This window comes from Tursiops truncatus, chromosome 3 (assembly GCF_011762595.2).
Source record: "Tursiops truncatus isolate mTurTru1 chromosome 3, mTurTru1.mat.Y, whole genome shotgun sequence".
Taxonomy (NCBI): domain Eukaryota; kingdom Metazoa; phylum Chordata; class Mammalia; order Artiodactyla; family Delphinidae; genus Tursiops; species Tursiops truncatus.
The window spans coordinates 30,222,637-30,235,023 of NC_047036.1; the positions used below are offsets into that span (position 1 = coordinate 30,222,637).

The window sequence follows — 12,387 nt, forward strand, 5'->3', positions numbered from 1 at the left end:
ACGGGTTCATGCCCCGGTCCGGGAAGATCCCACATGCCGTGGAGCAGCTGGGTCCGTGACCCATGGCTGCTGAGCCTGTGTGTCCGGAGCCTGTGCTCCGCAACGGGAGAGGCCACAACAGTGAGAGGCCCGCGTACCAAAAAAAAAAAAAAAAAAAAAAAAAAACAACAAAGCTTGAATCCAAGAAATATTCTGCAATCATTCTAAAGAAAATCATTTTTGCATTGAAAGAGGCACAGTCCTGGATTTTTGTCACTGTTTGTTTTTTCATTGTCTCACATATTTAGATTATTTAAATGCAGAAATACACTAAATTTTTCTTTGACATTTCCTTTAGCCATTTACATTGGTGAAAGAGTAAAGCCACGGTTTTAACACATTAATTGTTGGGATTTTTTTTAGTTTATTTATTGAAGTATAGTTGATTTACAATGTGTTAATTTCTGCTGTACAGCAAAGTGATTCAGTTATACATCTATATATATTCTTTTTCAGATTCTTTTCCATTATAGTTTATCACAGGATATTGAATATAGTTCCGTGTGCTATATACCTTGTTGTTTATCCATCCTATATATAATAGTTTGCATCTGCTAATCCCAAACTCCCAGTCCTTCCCTTCCCCACTCCCCCACCCCCTTGGCAACCACAAGTCTGTTCTCTATGTCTGTTAACACATTAATTGTTAGTAAGTACAGAACCTCATTGCTGTAGGCTTTATAATGACTTTCGTGAGTTGTCTTTCCTCTGAGCTCTCTGTTGCTGAGTAGTCTCATTACACTAATGGAATAGCAGAATATTTTTTCATTAATAATAACTTTAAACAATAGTGACAGCATCAAGGGCTAGCTTCCCATAATCTTTATGAGCTACCAGTCACCCCCTAAACCACTGCATGATTGCTATGCAAATATAATTTCAAGACAAATCCTCTCTCCTCATCTTCTAATCAGTCTCCTCTTATACACAATTATCTACTCTTAAGTCTTAAGTTTCTTAGTCTATAATGTAGAGATAATGATTTGTTCTCCAGGAATAGTAAAAGAATTAATAGAAGACTATATTTACCTGAAGAATTTATCCTCTCAACAAATTAAACTTATTTATTGAGTTTTAAAGTAGACTGGGAAATATTTTAATGTTTTTTTCCAAAGTTAAGATATAATCACTTACTCATTTTGTATTCATTTATATTAGTTTCAGGTGTACAAGGTAACAATTCAATATTTGTATGTATTGCAAAATGATACAACGGTAAATCTAGTTAACATCGTCACCACACATAGTTACAGATTTTTTCTTATGATGAGACCTTTAAGTTGTATTCTCTTAGCAACTTGCAAATATAAACTGCAGTATTATTACCTATAGTCACTGTGCTGTACATCATATTCCCAGGACGTACTTATCTCATAACTGGAAATTTGTACCTTTTGACCACCTTCACCAACTTCACCCACCCCCACTTCCCACCTTTAGCAACCACCAATGTGTTCTTTATATCTATGAATTCTTTTTTTTTTAGATTCCACATATAGGTGAGATCATAATGGCATTTATCTTTCTCTGTCTGACTTCTCTTAGCATAATGCCATCAAGTTCCATCCATGTTGTTGCAAATGGCAAGATTTCCTTCTTTTTCATGGCTGAATACACACACACACAGACACACACACACACACACACACACACACACACACACACACACCACATTTTCTTTATCCATTCATCTACCAGTGGAGTGGACACTTTGGTTGCCTCCATGTCTTAGCTATTGTAAATAATGCTCTACTGAACATGGCGGTGCATATAGCTTATGAATTAGTGTTTTTGTTTTCTTCAGATATGTACCCAGAAGTGGAATTGTTTGATTATATGGTAGTTCTATTTTTATTTTTTTGCGGAGCCTCCATACCGGTTTTCCATAGTGGCAGCACCAATTTACATTCCTACCAACAGTGCACAAAGGTTCCTTGAGTTTGGTTTTTAAAGCTATACAGACATATCACATAATTAACCAAGAATTAATGTACTATTAGTTCACATTGCTATTACTGTGTGCAATGAGGAATATGTTGATTTCTTTTGTATACAGGAATATGGCTTCAGTTTTCTGAAGTGCCAATGCCAATCTTAGGTTTTATTTCATAAGTTCTATAGTTACATGTAGCTAATATTTCTATTTCAAAAGGTGAATTTGCTGAATATTTTCAAAGCATGGACAGTTTACCAAAAGTCTCAGTAGTTTAATCTGTTGTGAAATTATCTAAAGCAATATTTGGAGGAAATTTTTTCTGTAAGCCAGCATACGAATAATCAAAATGTACTTAATGTCAGGTTATTCTGTTGATGCTCCCATTTGACTCTTCTGGCTGGTTCCAGTAAGTGTCCTAGCTGCATGATAAGAGTCTAAAAGGAGACCTATTCAGTCAAGGGAATGAGTAACAGTTGCTTCCTCGCAGAACCTCTAAATCAACTATTAAGTTTTTAAATATAGGAAACATTATTTGTAAGAAATGAAACATATTTTAAAAATAAGAAAAATTTCTACCAAATAAAGTAGTGTTATCACATTTGTAACTTTTATCATTCTCAGATTCAGGCTTCTGTTATTCAAAATATTACCTGGGATTTTAAGACACCCGCTAAATAACATTGTAGTGTGGAAACCATGTTATAATTAATTCAACAGATGAAATGTTTAGAGAGTGTGTGTTTGTGCCTGTGTGTTCATATGCATGTTCAGTGTCACTTTCATGAGAGCAAGGGGCCAGACATCAGAACAAATTCAGTCTTAAGTAGCTATGTGGTAAGATTTGAGTTAGTAACATACATATGTGCCCATTCTGTGTTTGCTATCTGTCTTTCAAAAACAAGTAATTAAGTTCTCTACATAATCAGATTTTAGTAGAGGATCTAAGTAGGAAAGTTTTATGTTTCCACTCTTTAAGAGGGTGTTAATGCTGTATATTCCATTGGCCAAAGGGAATAATTGTACAGAATAGTTCTTGAATAATTTATTACATTTACCAATGATTGATGAAAGAATTTATGCTTCAATTTTAGCTTTCCACTGACAAAACTGTGAAAGTCCTAAATATCTTGGAGAAGAATATTCAAGATGGGTCAAAGCTCTCCACTTTGTTAAATCATGTAAGTTTAAGATCCATGTTGTTAATTTTACCCTTTCTATTGTTAAGATGTAACATTTTTCATATGGAACTTTGATTTATAGAGAAAATTCCAAATTTCATTAATTTGAGCTTGTTACCACATTTACTAGTTCACATTTAGCCTTGCAGTTAGAATTGGATTTTTAGCTGTTTAAAATTAATGTTACACATTATCAATTCACAGATTTGATATAAATAAGAATAGTAACAGATGTAAATTCATTCAATTCAAAAGACCATTCTTTAATCTTACATTATGCTCTTCCTTTTGTAAGTGGATGAGTGTTTAAAATGTCTTTTCATTTATAAAATGTTAGTAGGTAGTAATTCTTTTCCTTGAACTTCCCTGGAGAAATAAATAGTTGGAAACCTTATGGTGATTTCCTAATGTATCCTAAAATGTTAATCCTTATGTATTGTTTTTATATGTAGCTCAAATGGTTGTTGAAAGGATATTAAATAAATTAATTCATGTAACCTGCTTAACAATGTCTGGCACATTATAAGTTCTCAATAAATGTTAACTGCAACTGTCGTTACATTTTAGTGTGTTTTATCAAAAGCAGTGGCAACGTGGTATAATGATTTATGAGCTGGGATCTACCTTCCTAGCATTATAGCAGACTTTCAAAATCATATGTGCATTTGAATTGATCTTGGTGTCTAACATTAATGAATTCAAACACTAATTCTTATTGGAATTTAATGTAAGAGATAAGGATCTGGGAATGTTTTGAGTTAATGAAATTTCTTTATTTTTAAATGACTGATTACAAAAGTAGTGTATTATAGAAAATTTTCAAAACACAAAAAACAGAAAGGTTCCATTTTCATCCAGCAGCAACCACTGTTAACAGTTTTGGTAGATAATACTTCCATTCTCATATGTACATATATACTATATGTATTTAGCACGTGCACTGGATTATATCTCGTGAGGGAAATGTTCTTGATATGTTTGCAGAAGCCACAGGAGTGCTAAGTGATCTACATGGAATTTAAAAATGTAGAGAAATAATGTCAGGTGGTATTTCTATGCTTTATTAAATATATCCATATTTTTCCAATGCCCTTTTTAAATTAGTTTTTGAATCATAGAAACTAAGGGATTAGAGGACCTATAGTGGCAATATACTACATTTTTAGTCTACACGTTTTATTTAAAACACTTTGGCAAGAAATTGTGGTAAATATCAAGAATCTACAGTTCTGGAGAACTGGCTGAGTCAGTTTTAATGAAATTATTTTCATTCCTGAAAACCTTAGCACTATTTAGTGTGTTGCATTTAAGCCTTAATGTTTGATATGAGTGATGAGCCTCCTAAACTGACTCTTCGAAACAGCAATTTCAATATCAAAGAAAAGTTACTTTATTTTTTTAAGTAGGTATGTAAGTAGTAAAATGAAAGAGATAGAGTTTTTAGGCATGAGTGATTTAGAAAGCCCTTCTGTGTTTTACAAATATTATATTTTATTTATTCCTTTTCCCAATGTTACAAGCTTTGAATAGCATGCATACACAAGTATTCCTAGAACATAAAGTTGATATTTCATAACTAAGGATGTGATAGAAGAATTTTCACTTTAAAAGTAAGATTTAAAGCACTTTTTCCCAATTGTAATGCAGGTTGCTGATGTGTAAATTAAAATATAGTCTGTCAGTTGTTGAATAATCTATTTTAGAAAATAAATTATGTTTTCAGTAGTCTACATAATCACCACTTTTTAGTCTCAGTTTCAAAAATACAGTATTGTTGAAAAACAGTTATTAGGAGTGATTTGAGTCGATAACATTTTACTACTTTTAAATAAGGGTCTATCCTTTGTTGTTAATTTTTATTTGCTCTCACAAGAGCAAGCAGAACTAAAAAGCTTTAATATTATCATAATGTTTTTAACCCCAAACACAAAATGATTTATGTATAATTATGATCTTTAACTAAAATCGTAGATTTGAATAAATTACACAAAAGATAAACATAACTATAAGTTTGTGATTGGAATGTCATTTAGTGGTGAAATTAGGAGATAAGAGTACATTATGTTTGAAAACATTGAAACAAATCATACTTAATGTAATATAAGTATTTGTACTTCATTCCTGATTTCTTTAAATATACATACACACACCATAACTCTCACCAAGTTTTCAACCGTGAAAATCAAATATATTATAATTTTTTAAAAATATTTAACCTATAAATGTGTTTATTTCCATTTCATTAACAATGTACTGTTTTATAGAATAATGATACTGAAGAAGAAGAAAGGTTATGGAGAGACCTTATTATGGAGAGAGTGACAAAATCAGCAGATGCCTGTCTTACAACTATCAACATTATGACATCCCCTAACATGCCAAAAGCTGTATATATTGAGGATGTAATCGAAAGAGTTATACAGTACACTAAATTTCATTTGCAGAATACACTTTATCCTCAGTATGATCCTGTTTACAGATTAGATCCTCATGGAGGTTAGTTTGCCCTTTTATACTGATAGTTTTTTAGTATAATATCAAAATTACCTGTTATATAATTTTACCACGTCGGATGGGTCAGAATGCAGTGACTTAAAATGGCACCGAAATTGTTTGATTATATAAATTGTAATAAACACTGGCTTACATTTGACTAGAATATAGAACTTGTTTTAATCCAGTACTTGTTCAGTAATAATTTCTTTAGCAACTATTTACATATAATAAGAAGTAATTTCTACTGGTCTGAGATTTTCCTAGGTAATAGTAGCTTCTGGTTCCATTTATCACTTCCCCCAAATTTTACCCAAAATACTATCTACAAAATGGATTGATTAAAGATATATAATTCTTTCTCTTATTTATAATCTTTATAAATGAGTCATGTATGTTAACATGTATACATTTAAAGAGGAGGGCAAACTTGGATCACGAATACCTACCATTAATTACCTGTTGTTTAATTATTGCAAGTTGATTTCAAGGGAAATATAATCTTAATATCCTGCTCCAGTCAGTGGAAAAAAATAGAAATAAAGTAATCCTTAAGATACAAGAATTTAATAGCCACTGAAATGTACCATGAATTATCTGTTATAAGAATGTTGACTTTCTAACTGAATATTCCCTAAAGAATAATTTTCTCTTTTAATAAATAGACAGCTTTATTTGCCAGGTTGTATTTTTATATAGGGGGGGGAAAAAGGTGTGTTCTTTTAATTCAGAAAGCGGTTTTATTATTTTTTAATAAACATTATTAAAAGTTGATATATTCCTTGTTTTGATTTTTTTTTCATTTTAGGAGGCTTGTTAAGTTCAAAGGCAAAACGGGCTAAATGTTCTACCCATAAGCAAAGAGTAATAGTAATGCTTTATAATAAAGTTTGTGACATTGTTAGCAGCTTATCAGAACTACTAGAAATACAGCTTCTTACAGACACAACAATTCTTCAGGTAAGTTTTTTTCAAGCATTTTCCATATTTCTAGACCAAAAAAATAAAGGAGAATAAGGGACCTAATTGAGTTCAGTATAACCTCGCTCACTCAATAATACCAGCACTATGTTAATTTTTTCCATTCAGAGTATTTTATATCTAAATGGAAGAAATAAGAGCCTAGGGAAGTTTTAAAAAGAAACGTTTGGGGCAGAAGACAGGTGAATGTAGTATAAATTCTAAACTGTAAATTATTTGAAAGATAAATGATCATTTCCTTTAAAATGTGTGAGGATACTTCTTCCAGAACAGTGAACTTTTTTTGTTTTTTACATTCCTGTGACATTTATCAATCCAGAAGTTAGAAATCAGAGGAACGGCAGCTATGAAGGAAGGTCTGTGCTAATTTGCTTGAGGGTGAAAGGGAACAAAAGGAAAAACTAGGTGCTGATTGATGAGGGAAAAGAAAATGCTCTCGTTGTTTTCCAGAAGTTTATGAATGCTTTGGGATTTAGTAAGGCAGAATGTTACTGAAATCTCTTACAGATGTGTACTGATTACTGTCTGTGTCTGTGCAGGTATCATCAATGGGAATAACACCATTTTTTGTGGAAAATGTCAGTGAATTACAATTGTGTGCCATTAAGTTAGTCACTGCAGTAAGTATAATCACTTCACATTTTTAGTTATCTCTCAGAAAAATAACAGTGGTATCCTTCAATCCAAATGTGCAAAAACTAATGCAGATTTGAGTTTTCTGTGAGGACTATTTTAGTATGCCTTAGATTGCAAACACTTCTAAATATTTAAAAATATTTCAGTTAATTCCTTAATATTTACTATAAAATCAATTATTTTAAATCATTTAAATCTTGGCTTACGTTTCAAACCCAAGATATCATATTCCTCTAGATGAAACTAGCATACTATGACTTCTACAAGAATGTCATAATTAATGATAGAAAAGTTGAGCAAATTAAGTTATTGCCATCGAAGATGATGAAAACATTTTCATTCTGAATGGCAGATAATATTTTTTATCACATGGTATAGTATCATTTTTGTTTATTTTCAAATAATTATAACAAACTAAATTTGGAATCTTATAATTACTAAATAGGTATTCTCAAGATATGAAAAACATAGGCAGTTAATTTTGGAAGAAATTTTTACTTCACTTGCAAGATTACCTACCAGCAAGAGGAGCTTAAGGAACTTCAGGTAACTAACTATAGCAAAGTCTGAGTATAATGAAGAACTCCATTGTACTGTAGCCATCATATTTTAATTCTTTATCATTTCTGTCTGATTTTTATTTTGATGATCAAATAAAAGAGAGGCAATTCAGTCTCAGAACAGCGTGAAGAATACCGTAGGTGTGAGAAATAACAATGCACATTTTAGAGACTTAAAAGTTCAGTGATTCTCAAGTGTAAAGATCTGTGGCAAGGATTTTCAGTCTTGGCGTTATTGACATTTGGGGCCAGATAATACTTTTTTGCAGTGCTGTCCTGTACATAGTAAGATGCTTAGCAGCATCCTTGACCTCTACCTAATAGATACCAAAAGAAATGCACCTTTTCAAATTACAATTACCAGAATTTTCACTAGACACTGGCAAATGTTCTCTGAAGGGCAAAATCATCCCTGGTTAAGAACTATTGGCCTGTGAGAAGAGCAATAGGAAATACGGCTCCAGAGTCAGAGGCAGTTCAAGGATTTTATAAGCCTTATGAAGGAACTTGAACTTAATCCTTTATACAGTAGTAAGTCATTACATAATATTTTTAAAAGAGAGCTGAAAAATTACTCTAACAGAAGTATAGAAAATAGACATGACAATTAAACGCTCTTAATCACTAAGCACAGAGTAACTAAGGAATGTTATCCACTGCTGTGGTCAGCATTATTGCCTTTGTTGGCATAGGTAATCATCATGATTTTCATAACTATCATTATAATATTCCTGGCTGATTAAATGTGTTGACCTAGCATATAGGGTTATATTTAGATTGCTTTGAAGGCTGTCTTCTGTAAAATAATTGTTTTTATCTTAATTTTTTAGACTGTGTATTGATAAACATCTATTGTCCATTAAAACCTGAAGAAAAGCTATCAACATCTAAAGGAATTCTTACGTTTTTAACTATTTTTTAAACAAAAAGATTTAAAATTTGATTTTTTATATTCTATGTCATAAAATATTCTATAACATAGATTATTTTATATTCTATGTCACTCATACTCTAACATATGATCAGGAGCTGACTATGTAGCAGATTTTAATAAGAAAATGAATACCAGAATGCCTGGGCATTGGGAAATCCTGAAGACTTCTCATTTTAAAAATCATTTTGAAAAATATTGATATTTTTTGTTATAATTGTTCAATCTGCAGTACGTATATAAAGTATAGAATTTTATATTAAATACTGCATTTTTCCTTTGACTATTTTAATTATCTATGCATAGGCATTTAGTTGGTTTTTTGAGAAGTTAGAAATAATTAGACTTAAGGATACTATTATAAGCAGTAAAGACAATGCCTAGAAATATTGGTAAAGAAAGCATCCTGAAACTTTCAGATCATAGATGACATGTAAAATGAAATTCTCTTCATACTCTGTAAGATTTAAATATTTTCTTCTCCATTAAAGGTTAAACAGTAGTGATATGGATGGAGAGCCTATGTATATTCAGATGGTTACAGCACTGGTTTTACAACTAATTCAGTGTGTGGTACACTTACCATCATCAGAGAAGGACTCTAATTCAGAAGAGGACTCAAATAAAAAAGTAAGAAGTCATTTGTAAGTTTTATAACTGTGTATTTTTGTAGGAGGAAGCAACTATATTCTCTGCCATTCTTATAAAACTGAAGTTCTTAATTAGGGCTTCATGACTGGGCTTGCAGATCCTTGTAGAGCATTAAACTAAGTTTTAGGAGACTTGCGTTCTTGTCCTGACTATTATATCCACCAGTCATGAAACATACAAATCATTTTACTCTGAGTTTGTTTCTTCAGCTATAAAATGGGGATGATAATACCTAACAAGCCTACTATTACAAGTTGTAAGACTCAAGTGAGATATTGAATGTGAAAGTGAATAATATTATAATTATAATATGTAGTATCTATAATCACATACAGTAAATAATCGTTAATATAATTAATGTTAAATTCATGCAGAAAATGAGTTTATGCCCTCACTATTGAATAACTCATAGCTAAGATTTGCTTTTGGTTTTGTAGCTCTTACCCATCAACACTTAAAATTTTTCCAAGTTTTATAGTTTTACCTCAAAGAAGTTCAAAAGAAAGAGGGATAATTTTATTTCCTAATTCTGTTATAGTCGTGGCTGTGTGTATAGTAATAAATAATAAAGTGACTGGTTAATAATGTATAAAATGAATATCAAAAATGTTGAGGTCCCTGTTGTTCTCCCCTTCTCCTAATCTCACTGTTCTCTTTTTAGTTTTTTCCTTACCATTGGTGAATGTTTATCTTCGTCCATTTATTTATTTATCTGTATAAATTTGATACAGAATTTTTTAATTTACATAAATGATATAGTGACATATTTACAGCTAATTTTTTCACTCACCATTGTTTTTAATACATGTAACTAATGCTAGATTCTTTTTGATTTAGGTTAAACACATCATATATGACATACAACAACTTGAAGCAAAAGTTTCTCTAGATATACTTAGAAATAGAATATTAAATCATAGTGTACATGCACTTTTAACTTCACTGGAACTTGTCAGTTTTCTCACTAAAGTGGTGTTCTAGTTTACATTCTTACATTTTGATTTTGCCTAGTCTGGTTAGTATGAAATGATACCATGTTTTATTTTGCATTTTTCTGGTTACTAGTGAACTTTTTCATATATTTATTCACTTTTCGGGTTTCCACAACTTTGAATTAACTATTTATATCCTGGTCTTTAAATTTATAATGAAGGAGTTGAATTTTTTTAGTATTCTAGCATTCCATAAACTTTGAGCTTGGAATTTTTTTTGAAATTCTTTTTGTGTTGATATTTTCAATCAGAACTGTTCTGATCATGATAAACAACTGTTGATATTTCATTTGTTAAACACATTTGTCACTCTTAACATATTTTAATAAATAAAAATGAACTCTTATCAATATTTTAATTTAGTTTTTATGAAGTATTGAAATATATTTAGTATGCTAATTGTAGCTTCTCTTTTTATATCTAATAGTTAAGATTTTTAGTATTTAAATGTATCGCCCCTATATTCAGTAATAACATGGCAATAGCAACTGAAATAACTTGTAGGTTATTTCTTATATCTGTATAAATTCATTTTTCTCAATCTAGGTTGACCAAGATGTTGTCATTACCAATTCTTATGAAACAGCCATGCGAACAGCCCAAAACTTCCTTTCCATCTTCCTTAAAAAGTGAGTAAAATTAACATAATCTGATTTTTATTTTCGCCATATAGAGAATAGTTCATTTATTTTATATAAAAGATTAATCCAACTTCCTGCCATAATCTGAACCTTGACTATATCTCCCTGACCCCTGATTTCCTTATCTTTAAAATGAGGAAATTAGAATATTAAAAATCTAAAATTTTATAAACTCGCTCATATGTTGAACTTCCAAAGTTAAAGTTCTAGATTGAAATTCTATAATTTTTTTTCTGTGAATTTTGGAACTTTCTAATTGAATAGGAAAGTTTGGGGAGAGAGGTTTCCTTAGCTTTCATAAGAATTTATAGTAATCTCATAGAAAAACAGTGGTCATTATTTAAAATGTGTTACACTTACCAGAAAATTATGTTAATGTCAATAAATGAATTCCCTGTAGTGGGGGAAAAAATGAAGATTGAGAAACAGATTCATTTTAAACCATATTTTATTTAATGTACTCTCTTATACCATGTTTAGATGTGAGAGAAGAGGAAAACTTAGTTAACAAAGTTTTAGTCATATTGGTGAACATGTCACCTAAATTCACAGCCTTTCCATTATTTATCTTTGAACAGATGTGGTAGTAAGCAAGGTGAAGAAGATTACAGACCACTATTTGAAAATTTTGTTCAAGACCTTCTTTCAACAGTCAATAAGCCTGAATGGCCAGCTGCTGAACTACTCCTTAGTTTGTTAGGGAGACTGTTGGTAAGAGTATAGCATTTAAAGATTATTAGATTACTAGAAGACAACATAATGAGGATGTACTCTGATTCACAGATGATGAATTCTTTAAAAATGTGTAAGGAAATATGACCATTGCATCTCTATTTTTGCATGTGCATAACTGTACACAATACTGTCAGTACCTCGTAGAAACTTTGAAATGTTGTGACTTTCGGTGCTTTCATTTCATTACATAAGATAACAGTGCTTTAAAAAACTTTTTTTTGTTGTTGTTTTTTGTTTTGTTTTGTTTTGTTTGGAGGTATTGTTAGTTAAAAGCATCTCAACACTGAGTCATAAGTTATTGTAGTTAATTCATTTCAAAGCATGAAACTGATTAATGTGAACTCTGTCATCTTTAAGAGTATTTCTAAAAACATGACACGTTTTAGTCCTAATGGAATATTGTATTAGGGAAATGCAAAGAAATACTATTGTGATTTTTCTTTTTATCTTTAGACTACATTTGGACTTGTGCAATTGTTACAAAGTTTTTGGGACCTTACTTTTTGTCAGCTGGAAAACTTAATACTATTCTGAAACCAAGATAATTTTTCATAGGCATCAGAATTCCAGCCTAACAAATTCTTACTCAGTAATAATCCCATTTTATAGAGTTT

At 30.9% G+C, this 12,387-nt stretch overlaps 1 protein-coding gene across 5 annotated transcripts in view; it reads left to right on the top strand.

The window, feature by feature from the left end:
- Positions 1 to 12,387, top strand: part of NIPBL (NIPBL cohesin loading factor) — a 192,664-nt gene that overhangs the window by 127,075 nt on the left and 53,202 nt on the right. For all 5 annotated transcript variants that reach the window (XM_019930134.3, XM_019930132.3, XM_033852794.2 and 2 more), the window contains 8 exons: positions 3,067 to 3,153; positions 5,418 to 5,649; positions 6,455 to 6,606; positions 7,167 to 7,247; positions 7,709 to 7,809; positions 9,246 to 9,384; positions 10,944 to 11,026; positions 11,617 to 11,749. In XM_019930134.3, coding sequence (XP_019785693.1) covers positions 3,067 to 3,153; positions 5,418 to 5,649; positions 6,455 to 6,606; positions 7,167 to 7,247; positions 7,709 to 7,809; positions 9,246 to 9,384; positions 10,944 to 11,026; positions 11,617 to 11,749 — 1,008 coding nt within the window. The remainder of the gene's footprint in view (positions 1 to 3,066; positions 3,154 to 5,417; positions 5,650 to 6,454; positions 6,607 to 7,166; positions 7,248 to 7,708; positions 7,810 to 9,245; positions 9,385 to 10,943; positions 11,027 to 11,616; positions 11,750 to 12,387) is intronic.